The following is a 20,217-nucleotide window of genomic DNA, read 5'->3' as shown; positions in this document are numbered from 1 at the left end:
ATCGAGAATCTGTGGAAAGAACTGAAAACTGCTGTTCACAAATGCTCTCCATCCAACCTCACTGAGCTCGAGCTGTTTTGCAAGGAGGAATGGGAAAAAATTTCAGTCTCTCGATGTGCAAAACTGATTGAGACATACCCCAAGCGACTTACAGCTGTCATTGCAGCAAAAGGTGGCGCTTGCAAAGTATTAACTTAAGGGGGCTGAATAATTTTGCACGCCCAATTTTTCAGTTTTTGATTTGTTAAAAAAGTTTGAAATATCCAATAAATGTCGTTCCACTTCATGATTGTGTCCCACTTGTTGTTGATTCTTCACAAAAAAATACAGTTTTATATCTTTATGTTTGAATCCTGAAATGTGGCAAAGGTCACAAAGTTCAAGGGGGCCAAATACTTTCGCAACGCACTGTATCTACAGTACTAAATCCATGTGTGTGCATAGCGCATATGTTATTGTGTGTATGCATGTGTCTGTTTGTGTTGCTTCACAGTCCCCGCTGTTCCATAAGGTGTTTTCATATATGTTTTTAAAATCGATTTTACTGCTTGCATCAGTTACTTGATGTGGAATAGAGTTCCATGTAGTACTGTGCGCCTCCCATAGTCTGTTCTGGACTCGAGACTGTGAAGAGGCCTCAAGTGGCATGTCTTGTGGGGGTATGCATGGGTGTCCGAGCTGTATGCCAGTAGTTTAGACAGACATCTCGGTGCATTCAACATGTCAATACCTCTCATAAATACAAGTAGTGATGAAGTCTTTCTCTCCTCCACTTTCAGCCAGGAGAGATTGACATGCATATTATTAATATTAGCTCTCTGTGTACATCCAAGGGCCAGCCGTGCTTCCCTGTTCTGAACCAATTGCAATATTCCTAAGTCCTTTTTTGTGGCACCTGACCACACGACTGAACAGTAGTCAAGGTGCGACAAAACTTGGGCCTGTAGGGCCTGCATTGTTGATAGTGTTGTTAAGAAGGCAGAGTATCGCTTTATTATGGACAGATTTCTCCCCATCTTAGCTACTACTGTATCAATACATTTGGACCATGACAGTTTGCAATCTAGGGTTACTCCAAGCAGTTTAGTCATCTCAACTTGCTCAATTTCCACATTATTTATTACAAAATTGAGTTGAGGTTTAGGGTTTAGTGAATGTTTTGACCCAAATACAAAGCTTTTAGTTTTAGACGTATTTGGGGCTAACTTATTCCTTATCACCCACTCTGAAACTAACTGCAGCTCTTCGTTGAGTGTTGCAGTCATTTCAGTCGCTGTAATAGCTGACGTGTATAGTGTTGAGTCATCCGCATACATAGACACTCTGGCTTTACTCTAAAAATGGTAAATAACAAGGGGCCAAAACAGCTACCCTGGGGAATTCCTGATTCTACCTGGATTATGTTTGAGAGGATTCCATTAAAGAACACCCTCTGTGTTGTTAGACAAATAACTATTTATCCACATTATAGCAGGGGGTGTAAAGCCTTAACACAAGGTTTTCCAGCAGCAGACTATGATCGATAATGTCAAAAGCTGCACTGAAGTCTAGCAAGACAGCCCCCCCAATCAATTGTATCTGGTCAAACACATTTTTTTCCAGAAGTTTACTAAGGGTCTGTCTGGTCGGCTATTTGAGCCTGTAAAGGGGGCTTTACTATTCGTGGGTAGTGGAATGACTTTAGTTTCCCTCCAGGCCTGAGGGCACACACTTTCTAATCGGCTTAATTTGAAGATGTGGCAAATAGGAGTGGCAATACCGTCTGCTATTATCCTCAGTAATTTTCCAATCCAGATTGTCAGACCCCGGTGGCTTGTCATTGTTCATATACAACAATCATTTTGTCTCCTCTTCTACAATGACTTTATGGAATTCAAAAGTACAGTTCTTGTCTTTCATAATTTGGTCCAATATACTTGGATGGGTAGTGTCAGCGTTTGTTGCTGGCATGTCGTACCTATTCCCCTACCCTGATCATTATTTTGAATTAAAACAAATAGTGAAACATTTTAATCCATCAATAATGACAAGATGAGGCCATAATAACCATATGAATAAACAATGTATCATATCATTGGCTGTCTGTCGACTCCTAAAGATTCTCCTTTGGTAAGTGTACTGCTTCTCCAAAACAGAATAATTAATTGTTGATCATCATCAAACATGCATTTCTGAGCAATTCCAGTGTTACCATCACATGGCATGACAATAAGGTGTTCCATAAGGACGCACTAGAACAAACAGCGTGCTTTAAATTTACATGGTCCACTGTCATTTCACTAAAATCCATAAAACAGGCATATCAGCCTTGTGATATTACCAGTTACTAAAAGGTTCTGATACTGTATGGCTCTGGTAGGAGGGACTTGGGCAGTGTGTGTGTGTGTTAGTCGTACCTTAGGCAGCCCTACAGACTCCATGGCCCGTAGCCATTGCACTGTGTTGTCTGTGTGTCTGAAGTGAAGTCCTGTGCGCTGGAGACAAACAGAAATACAAAACAGAAATATTAGATCCCTGCAACTGAGTCTGTTGTGCATCAGAAATAGCATGTTATTGGTAGGAATCATACGCATGCAAGGATGTGCACATGCAGGCACACGGAAAGATGAAGTAGAATGTATGTGTGAGTGTGTTGTCAGCACAGCTGCTCTTTTTAACATGGGAGGGGGCATCACTCTGTCCCTTTGGAGATGGTTGACAGGAAGTGAGGCTGTCTGCGTTGGATCTGGGATTAGACATTTCCTTTATGACGCCATGGAGGTGTGGGGGAGAGGCGAGGAACTAGATAGAGATAGGGTTTGGGGGAGAGAAACTAGATAAAGGTGGGGTATGGGGGAGGAGGAACTAGATAGCGCCCACTGCCACCCAGTTGTGATCCTGTGTCTCACAGTTTTACTATGTAGTCTCGTTAAATTCATAGTCTGAAAAAGTGTCAATTAACTTGGAGTATCCTGCGGTACCAGATCTTTCCAATATGAGGACAAAGTTCACCTTGTAGCGAGCCTGGTCCCTGTCATAGATCTTCTTCTCAGACACCATCTTGGGAGCAAAGAACTTGGCCAGTTTTCCAAGGTAGACTCCGTTCCTCAGACCCTCCTCCAGATCTGTGGTGGAGGGCAGCTCCTCCTCTACACACACCTCCATCCACCTGGGTATACACACAAACACTGATCTCAGAAAAGGAACAAAATATATACTTCCTGCTTTGCTCCTATGGGGACACTAATAATGGCCACCAGTCAACCCATTATGGCATAATTGAACTGAATGGGGATGCCCGTTCTGCTAATTCTAATGATGACATCTGTTCAGTCATTTATATGGAAATGACTGGAACAGAAACTGATCTCACAACAAAATGGCAACCGCTCTTCAGTCATTCATATGGAGCAATAGGGAAGAGACACTGATATCACAACAGAATAACACAGGGTTATTTTTATAGAAACAGACCAGTGTTGTCTTTGGATGATTTGTTAGGAAGGGTGTAGGGTCCCGCCCTGTCTATGTAGGCTAACTGTGAGGCCAGGTAAACACTAGCAGAGACACCAATCCCAGAACATCATAGGTTCATTTAGCATCATATGTTCATCATCTTTGAGGAGCTTATAGATAACAGAACGCAAATGTTTGGACCAAAGTCTGACTCTTTGAACCTGTTGGCCGCTCATTCCTTGGCTTCAAGTTAATGGTTCTCTCAATATGAAAGCTGTCGTAATGGATACAAGCAGATATAAACAAACATAACCTTGGTCTGTCCATCACCTTGCCCTGTGTTGATCTGTGATCTAAGAGCATGTGAGCCATTACCGGGATGACTGACAAGCCGCCTACGCTAGCACCACATAGGTCAATATTGGCTTTCCCTGTACTTATCAAAGGAGCAGCACAGTCAAGGGAAAATCAGCAGTAGACCTAGGCTAACTCAGAATGTTCCTCTGGTGATTGTTGGGATTCACTTCAGGTCTTATGGTCCACCGGACAAAACTCAATCCTCAGTCGTCACCCAAGAAAATAAAGGGAACAAAAACAAACTGGCCACCTATCTGTATGTTGGCTACATGCTTTATTTAAGTCCATGTCTGCATCCGTAGGAATCCTCCTTGCTTCCTGACATTTCATGGTATTGAAGGATTAGGTATTGTAGGACTGTGGCAGTGGTTTACATTTTACAATATACTAAGTGTGCACACAAACACACCTGGAGCGGCATGTGCAAGTCACAAAAATGACATCAAGCCTTCAGTGAAAGGCACAGGTGGAAGGGTCATTAAGGAGTCCCACAACTGTTACAAAATCTCTAAATCCAAGTTCAAAACAGCACTGATCAGCTGGCTTAGATTTATATTGAATCTACAGTATTTGACATGACTGGCTGGTTTGTGCATCCAGTCACTAATCTTAATCTAAGGAATTAGACTACACAATCTACCTGTACATTCAGTCAGTCAATGTATACTGACGTAACATAACACATGTCAGTGTGTCTATAAATTGACTGACATGCTTGAGGATGATAAACCCTCTCAGTCTGTGGTGTTAATAGACTGGTACTGACCCAGAGAGAAAAGCCCATTGTTCCAGCTCCCACATTCACTGACCAACATACCAGTGTAGGGGGGTTGGAGAGGCATGCCTTTTGGCAATACATTAGGTTTCGGTAAACTGTTTAATAGAATACTATTTGGGGCATAAGAGTAAACTGTTCAGGAGTATATGGGGCAGGGAACAAGGGTTTGGTCCTCAACGAACTCAACAGTAGGCCTATAGGTGATTCTGGGTCTCGAGTCAAGATGAGTGAAATCCTGTAAGACAAATTGTCATGCATGTGCTCAGGAGGGAGCGCGAGAGAAAAGAGATCACGCTTAAATTTACAATATGAATGCATCTGTTGCATTTGTTACCCCAGTAATCATAGACACCCTTGAAAGCTGAACTGAAACCACCAATTTAGATGTTGAACCTTGCAGCAAGTGAAGTGTCAGTTGAGAATAATGTTAAGTTCCCTATAAAATGTTACAGTAAGATTTGTTTCACAAGTGAGTTCCTTGTAAAAATGTGTGTGGGGATGTTCAACACACACAGGGTGTTAGAAGTTATTATTAAAGCCACAGTAAAGTCCAACTTCATTCATGATAACACATCTTTTTAGTTTTTTAAACAGGCCTCCCCTCCTCCGCCCTGCTCACTCCATCAGGCCTCCTCCGCCCTGCTCACTCCATCAGGCCTCCTCCGCCCTGCTCACTCCATCAGGCCTCCTCCGCCCTGCTCACTCCATCAGGCCTCCTCCGCCCTGCTCACTCCATCAGGCCTCCTCCGCCCTGCTCACTCCATCAGGCCTCCTCCGCCCTGCTCACTCCACAGGCCTCCATCAGGCCTCCTCCCCTGCCCCATGCCTCCTCCGCCCTGTTGACTCCATCAGGCCTCCTCCGCCCTGCTCACTCCATCAGGCCTCCTCCGCCCTGCTCACTCCATCAGGCCTCCTCCGCCCTGTTCACTCCATCAGGCCTCCTCCGCCCTGTTCACTCTATCAGGCCTCCTCCGCCCTGTTCACTCCATCAGGCCTTCCCTCCTCCATGCAACCACTAATGACAAGTCAACGTCTGTCTGTAGGCTGAACCACCACAGCAGAGACAACACTCTGCCCCAACACGTGTCAACACATTGAACCCAACAAACACACCATTCCCTCTCCTCTGTCAGCACTTACCGTCTCTGTGTGGACAACCACAACAAACATGTTATTATGGCAAGTCAGTCCATGCCATCATATTAATTGATTCATTTAAATGGGTATTTCAACCAAATTACAAAATGACACATTGGTTTCCTTACCCTTTAAGCAGTCTATGGGCAAGGTATGACTTTGGTTTAATTTCCTTGGCATCATTTCCACATGCTAACATTTTAGCATTTGTTGCACAAATCCCAATTCAAGTCATGGGACCGATATTATAATTTTGTCCAAATCATCAGAAAGTATGTCAAATTGATTGTGAAGCTCAACAAAGTCACTTAGAGGATTTAAACATGATGCATGGAAAAATGCTAATAACGGTCCCATGACTTGAATGGGATTTGTCACAAATGCTGAAATGGTAGCATGTGAAAACAGTGTCAGGAAACTAAACTAAAGCATGGATTGTTGTCATATCTTGTCCATAAGTTGCTCACAGGGTAAGGAAATCAATACGTAATTTGGGTGAAGTCTTTTTAACTTCATTGTAGAGTTTCATTGCAGAATGAACAGTTCCTTGCATCTGCCCTTCATTTGTTCTACAATCATGCTAAGGAGGATTTGCTAAAATTGTAAAGTGATGTGATTCTTCACCAAAACCCTGCTGGTAAATGCAAAGACTCCAAATCAAATCAAATCATCAAATCAAATGTTATTTGTCACATATACATGGTTAGCAGATGTTAATGCAAGTGTAGCGAAATGCTTGTGCTTCTAGTTCCGACAATGCAGTAATAACCAAACAAGTAATCTAACTAACAATTCCAAAACTACTGTCTTATACACAAGTGTAAGGGGATAAAGAATATGTACATAAGTATACATGAATGAGTGATGGTACAGAGCAGCATAGGCAAGATACAGTAGATGGTATCGAGTACAGTATATACATATGATGTATGTAAACAAAGTGGCATAGTTAAAGTGGCTAGTGATACATGTATTACATAAAGATGCAGTAGATGATATAGAGTACAGTATATACGTATACATATGAGATGAATAATGTAGGGTATGTAAACATTATATTAGGTAGCATTGTTTAAAGTGGCTAGTGATATATTTTACATCATTTCCCATCAATTCTCATTATTAAAGTGGCTGGAGTTGAGTCAATGTGTTGGCAGCAGCCACTCAATGTTAGTGGTTGCTGTTTAACAGTCTGATGGCCTTGAGATAGAAGCTGTTTTTCAGTCTCTCGGTCCCAGCTTTGATGCACCTGTACTGACCTCGCCTCCTGGATGATAGCGGGGTGAACAGGCAGTGGCTCGGGTGGTTGTTGTCCTTGATGATCTTTATGGCCTTCCTGTAACATCGGGTGGTGTAGGTGTCCTGGAGGGCAGGTAGTTTGCCCCCGGTGATGCGTTGTGCAGACCTCACTACCCTCTGGAGAGCCTTACGGTTGTGGGCGGAGCAGTTGCCGTACCAGGCGGTGATACAGCCCGCTAGGATGCTCTCGATTGTGCATCTGTAGAAGTTTGTGAGTGCTTTTGGTGACAAGCCGAATTTCTTCAGCCTCCTGAGGTTGAAGAGGCGCTGCTGCGCCTTCTTCACGGTGCTGTCTGTGTGACTGGACAAGTTCAGTTTGTCTGTGATGTGTATGCCGAGGAACTTAAAACTTACTACCCTCTCCACTACTGTTCCATCGATGTGGATAGGGGAGTGTTCCCTCTGCTGTTTCCTGAAGTCCACAATCTCCTTAGTTTTGTTGACGTTGAGTGTGAGGTTATTTCTGACACCACACTCCGAGGGCCCTCACCTCCTCCCTGTAGGCCGTCTCGTCGTTGTTGGTAATCAAGCCTACCACTGTTGTGTCGTCCGCAAACTTGATGATTGAGTTGGAGGCGTGCGTGGCCACGCAGTCGTGGGTGAACAGGGAGTACAGGAGAGGGCTCAGAACGCACCCTTGTGGGGCCCCCGTGTTGAGGATCAGCGGGGAGGAGATGTTGTTGCCTACCCTCACCACCTGGGGGCGGCCTGTCAGGAAGTCCAGTACCCAGTTGCACAGGGCGGGTTCGAGACCCAGGGTTTCGAGCTTGATGACGAGCTTGGAGGGTACTATGGTGTTGAATGCCGGGCTGTAGTGCAGTGTGGTTGAGATTGCATCGTCTGTGGACCTATTTGGGCGGTAAGCAAATTGGAGTGGGTCTACGGTGTCAGGTAGGGTGGAGGTGATATGGTCCTTGACTAGTCTCTCAAAGCACTTCATGATGACGGAAGTGAGTGCTACGGGGCGGTAGTCGTTTAGCTCAGTTACCTTAGCTTTCTTGGGAACAGTAACAATGGTGGCCCTCTTGAAGCATGTGGGAACAGCAGACTGGTATAGGGATTGATTGAATATGTCCGTAAACACACCGGCCAGCTGGTCTGCGCATGCTCTGAGGGCGCGGCTGGGGATGCCGTCTGGGCCTGCAGCCTTGCGAGGGTTAACACGTTTAAATGTCTTACTCACCTCGGCTGCAGTGAAGGAGAGACCGCATGTTTTCGTTGCAGGCCGTGTCAGTGGCACTGTATTGTCCTCAAAGCGGGCAAAAAAGTTATTTAGTCTGCCTGGGAGCAAGACATCCTGGTCCGTGACTGGGCTGGGTTTCTTCTTGTAATCCGTGATTGACTGTAGACCCTGCCACATGCCTCTTGTCTGAGCCGTTGAATTGAGATTCTACTTTGTCTCTGTACTGACGCTTAGCTTGTTTAATAGCCTTGCGGAGGGAATAGCTGCACTGTTTGTATTTGGTCATGTTGCCAGACACCTTGCCCTGATTAAAAGCAGTGGTTTGCGCTTTCAGTTTCACACGAATGCTGCCATCAATCCACGGTTTCTGGTTAGGGAATGTTTTTATCGTTGCTATGGGAACGACATCTTCAACGCACGTTCTAATGAACTCGCACACCGAATCACCGTATTCTTCAATATTTCTTTCTGACGCAATACGAAACATGTCCCAGTCCACGTGATGGAAGCAGTCTTGGAGTGTGGAGTCCTTCAAGACTGTTGGAAAAGCATTCCAGGTGAAGCTGGTTGAGAGAATGCCAAGAGTGTGCAAAGCTGTCAAGGCAAAGGGTGGCTACTTTTAAGAATATAAAATATAATTTAATGTGTTATTTCATAGTTTTGATGTCTTCACTATTATTCTAGATCAGCACTGCTATTCTGGAGACACTGTGAATACAGGCCTAGATATCAGTTGGTCAAATGCTGCCACGCTGAGCCATAATGGCCTGGGAAAGTGGGAAATTAGTGCAACAGGCCTGAAGAATCTGAGTGGTATGTCAGATCGACACACCAGTCAAATCCGCTGTGTCAGATCGGCATACTTCTGCACTAACGCTACCTGACATTAATCTACTATCTTGGAACAGTGCCACAGCCACATTCTACACACTGCAGCTCTGTGGCTACTGAACTGGCACAGGGGACTACAGGACAAACAAAACCAGGCATGCCCTTGCCAAAAAAAAACGAATAACAAATCCCAATCTGGAATAGAGGCGGTGTGACTGGAGGTACAGAGGGCTTTGTGTGGGTGGCTGATAGAGATAACAGCACACCATGCCATGTCCGCCTGATCACGGTGAGCACTTGATGAGAGTTGGTTGCATGGGTTGGAGAGAGAGCCAGCCTACTGTACTGGCTAGCGCTCAAGTAGTGGAGGAGAGGGGTAACGCAAGAGTGTACAGACACAGATACAACGCTGGGAAGGCTTTAGTGACACACCATTGTGGGCGTTTTAAATCACAGATGAAAATAAGAGGCAAAGTTTATTATTACATAAGCAAATGAGGAGAGAGGTGGAAGGAAAGAGAGAAACCAAGCAGGATAAAGAGGACCCGGGTGAGATAAAGTGAACGAGAGGAGAAGAATATCCTGGCTCAGTCAGTAACAAAGCTCTCCAACCTCTGAAGCTGCACTTCCGGGAGTGAAACAATGTGGTTGGTTCTATAGAGCCGCATGGCGAAGCACAGCTCCAACAACAGTATTTAAAACTCCTCAGCCACTCTTTCCTGTTATTGTCAGATTTTTCTGCCATTGTAATCCTTGGGAGAGCCACCTAAACGTTTTTGCAGGTCTCCTTAGTCCAAACAGTGTAAAAAAAATAAAAACGGTACTGTTAGACCTGTGGCCAGGTTAAACACTATATTAGCTAGTGATGCAGGAGGGGGGGGGTGAGAGGTGAGAGGCCTGTAATTTTCATCATAGGTACACTTCAACTATGACAGACAAAATTAGGAAAGAAATCCAGAAAATCACATTGTAGGATTTTTTATGAATTTATTTGCAAATTATGGTGGAAAATAAGTATTTGGTCACGTACAAACAAGCAAGATTTCTGGCTCTCACAGACCTGTAACTTCTTTAAGAGGCTCCTCTGTCCTCCACTCGTTACCTGTATTAATGGCACCTGTTTGAACTTGTTATCAGTATAAAAGACACCTGTTCACAACCTCAAACAGTCACACTCCAAACTCCACTATGGCCAAGACCAAAGAGCTGTCAAAGGACACCAGAAACAAAATTGTAGACCTGCACCAGGCTGGGAAGACTGAATCTGCAATAAGTAAGCAGCTTGGTTTGAAGAAATCAACTGTGGGAGCAATTATTAGGAAATGGAAGACATACAAGACCACTGATAATCTCCCTCGATCTGGAGCTCCACGCAAGATCTTACCCCGTGAGGTCAAAATAATCACAAGAACAGTGAGCAAAAATCCCAGAACCACACAGGGGGACCTAGTGAATGACCTGCAGAGAGCTGTGACTAAAGTAACAAAGCCTACCATCAGTAACACACTACGCCGCCAGGGACTCAAATCCTGCAGTGCCAGACATGTCCCCCTGCTTAAGCCAGTACATGTCCAGGCCTGTCTGAAGTTTGCTAGAGAGCACTTGGACGATCCAGAAGAAGATTGGGAGAATGTCATATGGTCAGATGAAACCAAAATATAACTTTTTGGTAAAAACTCAACTCGTCGTGTTTGGAGGACAAAGAATGCTGAGTTGCATCCAAAGAACACCATACCTAATGTGAAGCATGGGGGTGGAAACATCATGCTTTGGGGCTGTTTTTCTGCAAAGGGACCAGGAATACTGATCTGTGTAAAGGAAAGAATGAATGGGGCCATGTATCGTGAGATTTTGGGTGAAAACCTCCTTCTATCAGCAAGGGAAGTGAAGATTAAACGTGGCTGGGTCTTTCAGCATGACAATGATTCCAAACACACCGCCGGGCAACGAAGAAGTGGCTTCGTAAGAAGCCTTTCAAGGTCCTGGAGTGGCCTAGCCAGTCTCAACCCCATAGAAAATCTTTGGAGGGAGTTGAAAGACCATGTCGCCCAGTAACAGCCCCAAAACATCACTGCTCTAGAGGAGATCTGAATGGAGGAATGGGCCAAAATACCAGCAACAGTGTGTGAAAACCTTGAAGACTTACAGAAAACGTTTGACCTCTGTCATTGCCAACAAAGGGTATATAACAAAGTATTGAGATAAACTTTTGTTATTGACCAAATACTATTTTCCACCATAATTTGCAAATAAATTCATAAAAAATCCTACAATTTGATTTTCTGGATTTTTTTCCCTCATTTTGTCTGTCATAGTTGAAGTGTACCTATGATGAAAATTAAAGGCCTCTCATCTTTTTAAGTGGGAGAACATGCACAATTGGTGGCTGACTAAATAATTTTTTGCACCACTGTAGTTGCATATCACAATATTAATACTTTGACTCCAAGTATATCGATCATTTTTTTGCTAGGTAGTTGCTCTTCATCTTTTTAAATAGTGAGCCAACAGGTTTTGAGCACTTATTTCCATGACTGATTTTCTCATGCTCCCTCATCTTTGCAGCAGACATATATATAGTGAGCAACATCGAGCCGCAGTATCAAGCCGCAATACATATCGTATCTGCACCTAAATATCATGATAATATTGTTTTGTGAGGTCCCTGGCAATTCCCAGCCCTAATATTAGCCTACTGCTCTCTAGGACAAATCCCACACCAGTGACCAGTCCACATTAGCCTAAACTAAACTGCTAGCCAGGCCAAGTGTTACTAGCCTATATGGGTCTTTCTATAAATTAGGGTACCAGTGAGGCTTTCCTACGCAGGACAACTTGCTACAGCTGTTGATAAGTCAATGATAATAATCTGCACAAGAAAAAGCTACAGTACCTTCGGAAAGTATTCAGAACCTTTGACTTTTTCCACATCGTTACGTTATAGCCTTATTCTAAAATTGATTTTTTTTGTATGTAAAAAATCCCAGCAATCTACACACAATACCCCATAATGAAAAGCAAAAACAGGCTTTTAGAAATGGTTGCTAATTTAATAAAAAACAGAAATACCTTATTTACATAAGTATTTAGACACTTCACTATGAGACTTGAAATTTAGCTCAGGTGCATCCTGTTTCCATTGATCATCCTTGAGATGTTTCTACAACTTGATTGGCGTCACCTGTGGTAAATTCAAATGATTGGACATGATTTGGAAAAGCACACGCCTGTCTATATAACATCCCACAGTTGACAGTGCATGTCAGAGCAAAAACCTAGCCATGAGGTTGAAGGAATTGTCCATAGATTTCCAGGACAGGATTGTGTCGAAGCACAGATCTGGGGAAGGGCACCAAAAAATGTCTGCAGCATTGAAGGATCCCAAGAACACAGTGGCCTCCATCATCCTTAAATGGAAGAAGTTGGAACCGCCAAGGTTCACACTTACATAACGTGCCATAGAATTCTGCGGCACCCATGCAAGCTGTGCCGCAGTACTCTGCAACTTTTAAAGGAGGAACCGCTGTATGCGTCTCTGTGTGTGTAGTAAAGGTGGTCCAGAGTTTTTTCCCCTCTGGTTACAAATGTAACATGCTGGTAGAAATTAGGTAAAACAGATTTAAGTTTGCCTGCATTGAAGTCCCCGGCCACTAGGAGCGCCGCCTCTGGATGAGCATTTTCTTGTTTGCTTATGGCCTAATACAGCTTGTTGAGTGCCGTCTTAGTACCAGCATCAGTTTGTGGTGGTATATAGACAGCTATGAAAAATATAGATCTTGGTAAATAGTGTGGTCTACAGCTTATGAGATACTCTACCTCGGGCAAGCAAAACCTCAAGACTTAACATTTTGTGTCTCCTTATGCTATGGAGTGAAAACAGTTTATGAGCACACAAATCCAAAATAATAAATGTGATTGCAAAATCGAATGCTTCTAACCGAAAGAGTCACCTTACCTTAAAACCTAAAATCGACTCATTCATGTGGCTGTTCAATAATTATGCATAACACTTGTTGGCTGTGCATTTGGTGTCTAGCTGATTAGTAACGCAGTGATATTTTCACACATCACCATCTGATCTGGGACGGAATTTTCCTAATGACAGCCAGGTAACGAACAACTGTTGTGATGTTTCATCGCATGCGCTAAAGAGATGGAAAAAAGGTGTTCACGAGGAATGTCCAAAATATTTTGGTGTCTCATTCGTTACGCCAGAGTGAAGACAGTTGTGTATGGATCCACTTTGGATTAAATATCTTCAGCGAATTGATGTTGATTATCTGTTGTCTGCTTGATTTACAGCAGGGTCTCGTTAGATTTAACAGATGAAGCATCAAGGTAATGTGTTCATTTTTTCATATATTTTTGTGCGTCGGATTGGACACCAAGTCTACTGTGCGCAATTGTGTAGGATAGACCCAATTGTGTAGAGAAGTCCATGTAATTATTGTAGCCAATTTATTGATAAGTTCTCCTGCTCCCTTATAATTATGTGATTTCATTTTTGATCAGTTTCAGTGAGAGATGTGGACACTTGTTTGTTTCCTGCTGCTTCAATTGAAAAGGTGTTGCGCTACTCTGTTGCGGTAAAACCACGTGCGGTTATTACGAGGACAACAAAATCTAATGTTGGCTTCAACCTGGATGTCCATATAAACTCTTCCATTAAAAAAGGAACCTGGTTTTTGTTCACTTTCTAATTATAAAAACAGTGATGGCGAGATTCAAATGGTGAGATTAATGCTACAACTATTCATGGTTTTATTGTGTGCCTGCATCGACCACATAGGCTACAGAAAAATGGCCATGAATGCATCAAATCTAATTAGTCAGGCAATGTCCACATTATTGTCACACATTTTGAATGTAATAATTAGAATTTCAGTGAACTGGCAAGGCATACTTTTTCTTATTATCCTTATAAAGTGGTAATGGCCTACTTGTTTGACACTTTTTGCAGGGAGGGGTGGGGTTCTATATTAAGCCTTATATGTACAATTATATCAATTACACAAATTGTACTACACATTGAGGTCCTTAAATTACAATTAAGTGCTTGAAAAAGTCCCTGAAAGTCCTTGAATTTGACATGCCAATGTCTGTATAAATCCTGCTAAAAGGATGTATTGTCCAAGGCCTGTTGTTATAGCTGGAGGTATGGGACAATTTTCATATGGAACTGCATGAATATCCTTTTCATTTTTGTTTCAAACCACATTTACTCCATTATTTATAGACCGACAGTGACGCCATTTGTACCCTTTGTGTTAATCTACTATGCACACAGTAAGCCTGCCTTTGAGAGCTCTCATGTTATGAGATTGTGTGATACTAGTGACACTAAGGGTATATTTGCATGTTTGATCAGATAACTTAACAAGGAGCTAAGTTGTTTCGACTAACTAAATGATAAAAGTTCAGACAAATGGTAAATAACATTTTGCCACACTTGTAAAAATGGAACTAAAACTTCATTAGTTCCCACTGTTCCTAGGCCTTCATTGAAAATAATAATTTGTTCTTAACCGACTTGCCTAGTTAAATAAAGGTAAAATAAAAACGAATTAAAAAATGGAGGTGAAGGGTAGTAGGGGTAAAAATGACACCCTATCAAAAAACACGCGCAAACTGACATACAGTTTACTCAGGACTACAGGTACAAAGTCCGCCTATGAGCCTGTCAGTGTCAAGGCCTGTCACTGCACTACAGTTTGGTTAAAACGGAGGTAGGCCCACATTTTGGTTTATGTTAAGGCTGTGACTTGTGAGCTACCAGTGTGTTATCATATCATACCTGTAAACCACAGGTGTATTATCAACGCAAATGAAGAAATAAAGTCCAGACAGACACTCCGAGTGCATTAACCCCATTTACCAGAGAAGACAAAAGCAGCATGGTTTAGTTGTTCCAATCAAGCCATTCTCCCGGGAGCTGTTGAAGGGCTGACTAGACTGGGGCTGCATGCCTGCCCTGTGCCTGTGACTCCTGACCCCAGGTCCACAGGTCCTAATCGCACTTCCTGACTCAGTCACTAATATTCACTAATAGCCTAATTAGCAGCCAGCACCATAATCCTAATCCCAGATGACACGTTTCCCAGAATAGAGGCTCATCAGCGATGGAGGAGAGAGACGGGAAGTCAGCAGTGTTGCTGAGTGCTAGTTTGTCACCAGAATCCCTATTACACTTTAACAGACAGAGATCCATGACACCAATAAGGTCATACATCAGGATTCCTCAACTGGTTTTATTTGGCCCATAGGACTGTAAAAAACACAAAAAAATATCAGCTCAGTGATTTTAATTTAAGAAATATGTTCAAGTATTCCCACGCATAATAGAGAGACCAGACTTGATCATGTACAAATGTAAGCAAGGTTTGAAATGATTATGTTTTAGTCAAACATCTGTCTGAGCTTGTTGTGTTGAATTTGCAGTCTACAAATTATTTGTAATTATGTTCCAGCCCCTGAATCTAGTCGATGATCCCACTACCAAGTCACTGTTCTCTACCAAATCAAAGTCCAATCAAAGTCCACGTTCTGCAGTCAATCAGCTATAGCAATCAGCTATAGCAGATTAACTTTTGGTATGATTATTCTGGGTTGCTTGCAGAGGTGTGGTGGGCAGTCCCAAAAACAGCACGTGAGAAAACGAGAGGAGATGCTTCCTGTTCCGTTGGGTGCCTTCATACATACGACAGGAAGTGGTTCAGTATCATGCACAGCACGCTCAGAGCTCTCAGGAAAAGACTGGATTGGTTTATAAAAAATAAGTTGTGATTGGTTTTGATAAAACAATCTTAAACTGTATTAAAAATTCTTTACACTAAACTTTAAAACGACATTGTTGACCCCATGTCAGAGACATTGTGGGGTTTAAAGTGTTAGTGCATGTTATCTTATACACTTTATGAGTTTCATTCTCCCTTAGTCCCAGTTTGAGCTGTTCGGTTACATGATTTCAGGGCAGTGTGAGAAGCAGTCAGCAGGAGAGCTAGTCTAGCTTCTCCCACACTCCATTTCAAACCCTTCGAGCCGCAGCTTACAGCCAGCCGTCATCTGATGACAGCACATGTGCACGCCAAAAAGCACTCACGATATCTTAATCTAAAGCACCAAAATCTCTCTGCTCCTTCTAATGCTCCCTCTTCCTACTACTCCGCTCTTACCCCTCCTTCCATCCATTTCTCCTCTTACTGTATGGTCTCCTCATCACTCCACTCATATCATCCTCCTCTCTCTGTTCTCTGCTCCTCCCTCATCATCTTCTCTTTGAAATCAAATTGAATTAGTCACATGTGCCGAATACAACCTTACAGTGAAATGCTTACTTACGAGCCCCTAGCCAAAAATGCAATTTTAAAAAATACAGATAAACATAAATAAAAGTAACAAGTAATTAAAGAGCAGCAGTAAAATAACAATAGCGAGACTGTACCAGTACCCCCCTGTATATAGAGTCAATGTGCGGGGACACCGGTTAGTTGAGGTAATATATACATGAAGGTAGAGTTATTAAAGTGGCCATGCATAGATGATAACAACAGAAAGTACCAGCGGTGTAAAAGAGGGAGAGAAGCAATGCAAATAGTCTGGGTAGCCATCTGATTAGGTGTTCAGGAGTCTTATGGCTTGGGGGTAGAAGCCGTTTAGAAGCCTCTTGGACCTAGACTTGGTGCTCCGGTACTGCTTGCCATGCAGTAGCAGAGAGAACAGTCTATGACTAGGGTGGCTGGAGTCTGATACTTTTTAGGGCCTTCTTCTGCTCTGACGCCGCCTGGTATAGAGGTCCTGGATGGCAGGAAGCTTGGCTCCAGTTATGTACTGGGCCGTATGCACTACCCTCTGTAGTGCCTTGCATTTGGAAGCCGAGCAGTTGCCATACCAGGCAGTGATGCAACCAGTCAGGATGCTCTCGATGGTGCAGCGGTAGAACCTTTTGAGGATCTGAGGACCTGTCTCCTAAGGGGGAATAGGTCTTGTCGTGGTCCAGGATCCAGTTGCAGTGGCAGAGGCAGGTGTTTAGTCCCAGGGTCCTTGGCTTATTGATGAGCTTCAAGGGCACAATGGTGTTGAATGCTGAGCTGTAGTCAATGAATGGCATTCTCACGTAGGTGTTCCTTTTGTGGAACACCTACGTGAGAGGTGGTGGGAAAGTGCAGTGTGGGGTGCAATAGAGATTGCATCATCTGTGGATCTGTTGGAGCGGTATGCAAATTGGAGTAGATATAGGGTTTCTGGGATAATATTGTTGATGTGAGCCATGACCAGCCTTTTAAAGCACTTCATGGCAACAGACATGAGTGCCATGGGTCGGTAGTCATTTAGGCAGGTTACCTTAGTGCCTGTGCCCAAGAACACTATGTTGGTATGCTTAAAACATGTTGGCATTTAGTGAAGACACTTGCCAGTTGGTCAGCGCATGCTCGCAGTACACGTCCTGGTAATCTGGCCCTGCAAACTTGTGAATGTTGACCTGTTTAAAAGGTCTTACTCACATCGGCTGCGGAAAGCATGATCACAGTCTTCCGGAACAGCTGGTGCTCTCATGCATGTTCAAGTATTATTTGCCTCGAAGCGAGCATAGTAGTTTAGCTCGTCTGGTATGCTTGTGTCATTGGGCAGCTCTCGGCTGTGCTTCCCTTTGTAGTCTATAATGGTTTGCAAGCCCTGCCATATCTGATGAGCGTCAGAGCTGGTATAGTACGATTCAATCTTAGTCCTGTATTGAGGCTTTGCCTGTTTTATGGTTCGTCAGAGGACATAGCGGAATTTCTTATAAGCTTCTGGGATGGAGTCCCGCTCCTTGAAAGTGGCAGGTCTAGCCTTTAGCTCAATGCGGATGTTGCCTGTAATCCATGGCTTCTGATTGGGGTATGTACGTAGGGTCACTGTGGGGAAGACTTCGTCAATGCACTTATTGTGTCTCTGTGTGTAGAGTTTTTTTCCTCTGGATTTCAGTTTCCCTGCATTAAAGTCCCCGGCTACTAGGAGCGCCACCTCTGGGTTAGCGTTTTCTTGTTTGTTTATGGTGGAATACAGCTCATTCAATGCTGTCTTAGTGCCAGCCTCTGGCTGTGGTGGTATGTAAACAGCTACGAAAAATACAGATAAACTCTAGGTAAATAGTGTGGTCTACAGCTTATCATGATACTCTACCTCAGGCGAGCAATAGCTCGAGACTTCCTTAGAGATCGTGCACCAGCCGATATTTACAAAAGTACACAGTCTGCCGCCCCTCGTCTTACCAGACACCACTGTTCTATCCTGCCAGTGCAGCGTATAACCAGCCAGCTGTATGTTGAGTGTCATTGTTTAGCCACGACTCCGTGAAGCATAAGATATTTTCGAATGTCCCGTTGATAGTTTAATCTTCTGTGTAAGTCATCTATTTTATTGTCCAAAGAAGTCACGTTTGCTAGCAGAATGGAAGGAAGTGGGGGTTTATTCGATCGCCTACAAATTCTCAGAAGGCAGCCCGGCCTCTGGCTCCTCTTCCCACAAATCATGGGGATCTGTGCCTGTTCCCAAGAAAGAAGTACATCGTTTCACGTCGGGCTCGTCAGACTCATTAAAAAGGGAAAAAAATGATTCTGTCAGTCCGTGGTGAGTAACCGCAGTCCTGTCCAGAAAACAAAGAAAATAAACAAAAAAACAATCGGTTGGGGGCATGTAAAACATCTGCTTTCTTCTCCGGAGCCATTTTGTTGCTCCCTACGCTCAATGACTACTCCTCTCTTACCGTTTGGCCTCCTCAAGGTGACAGAGATACTCGTAGGCGATGTTCTGTCGTCTCCTCTCGTCCATCTCCTCCGCCGAGAGCCTCTCATCGTCCTGAATGGCTGCAGATTGAAAGAAAAACACAGTTACAGCCTCATGCACACACGCCAGTAATGAGAGGGTGGGAATCATCTGCTGTAATCATCTTGGACTGGATATAGTTCTCTCTCTCTGTGTTCTTGTGAATTAAGAGATGCATAAGAACACAGAGAAAACCATTATCAACATGATAGGATCTTTTTGGCATGCATTCTTAAAAATCACAACGAATCAGAAACCTGCCTAGTAGGATACTTGGGACATTATTACCTTACTTTAGAGAGCGCGTGGGGACATTGCTTACATTTGCTATGACAAGTTCATTGTCCACCTTCCCTAACAAAAGCCTGGGAGGAGTGAGAGAGCCAATCTTTCTGGTCAGTACCTTCAGACTAACATCACATCTCATGCGCACACACACACAGACACACACACACACCTGACTAGATCAGTCAAACAATGTTTTTATTTGATTCAGTTTTTCTTTATTATGGCCATCTCTGATAAGCTACCCAGGAAAGGGCTAAGAAAAGCCCATATTAATATTTGTAGCCTTAGCAAGTTACTGATTTCATGAACCATTTCTAACATCGGATAACATTCATATACTGGCTCTCTCTGAAACTCACTTAGATAATTCCTTTGACACAGCAGTAGCAATACAAGGATATAACATATACAGAAAAGACAATAATGCCTATGAGGGAGGTGTTGCTGTACAGTATATGTTCAGAGCCATATTCCTGTAAAGCTTAAAGGAGGTTTCTGTTGTGTCAAATGTTGTTGAAGTGTTGTGTTGCAAGTTCACCTGCCTCATCTAAAGTCACGTATTTTAGGGTGCTGCTATAGCTCACCAAGTGCTAACAGTCAGTATTTGGATCATGTCTGCAATGCTTAAGTGTGTGATGTTAACAGAGATCTATTTTCTGGGTGACCTGAACTGGTTAGCAAGTAGCTTTCCTCTCAAGAGGAATCTTCTTACTGTGACTAATGCCTGCAATATGACCCAGGTTATCACTCAACCAACTAGTGTATACCAATAGTGTTGGATCTGTGACGTCCACTTGTATTGATTATATCTTCTATATCTTTCTCCAAAGTGATATCAGTTCCCATTGGCTGTAGTGACCATAACATTGTGGCAATAACAAGGAAAGCCAAAGTGCCAAAATGTGGTGTTATCTTTCGTTGAAGATGTAAAAGATTGGTCTGATGTGTATGAGGAAGTGAATCCAGATGCAGCACTGGAAGTATTTGTAAAATTATTCATTTCATGCATTGACAAGCATGCACCTGTTATGAAATTAACTGTGAGAACAGTTCAAGCCCCCTGGAATGATTATGAATTAAAACATTTTATGGTTCAAAGAAATGA

General features: G+C 43.2%; 1 protein-coding gene across 4 annotated transcripts in view; it reads right to left on the bottom strand.

Annotated features, from left to right (window-relative positions):
• Positions 1-20,217, bottom strand: part of LOC124036430 (ras GTPase-activating-like protein IQGAP1) — a 91,571-nt gene that overhangs the window by 61,743 nt on the left and 9,611 nt on the right. For all 4 annotated transcript variants that reach the window (XM_046351011.1, XM_046351012.1, XM_046351013.1 and 1 more), the window contains exons 2-4: positions 18,766-18,865; positions 2,992-3,148; positions 2,397-2,474 (exon numbers count right to left, since the gene is read on the bottom strand). In XM_046351011.1, coding sequence (XP_046206967.1) covers positions 2,397-2,474; positions 2,992-3,148; positions 18,766-18,865 — 335 coding nt within the window. The remainder of the gene's footprint in view (positions 1-2,396; positions 2,475-2,991; positions 3,149-18,765; positions 18,866-20,217) is intronic.

Source organism: Oncorhynchus gorbuscha, linkage group LG05 (genome assembly GCF_021184085.1).
Source record: "Oncorhynchus gorbuscha isolate QuinsamMale2020 ecotype Even-year linkage group LG05, OgorEven_v1.0, whole genome shotgun sequence".
NCBI lineage: Eukaryota > Metazoa > Chordata > Actinopteri > Salmoniformes > Salmonidae > Oncorhynchus > Oncorhynchus gorbuscha.
This window is presented reverse-complemented; position numbering and strand designations above follow the sequence as displayed.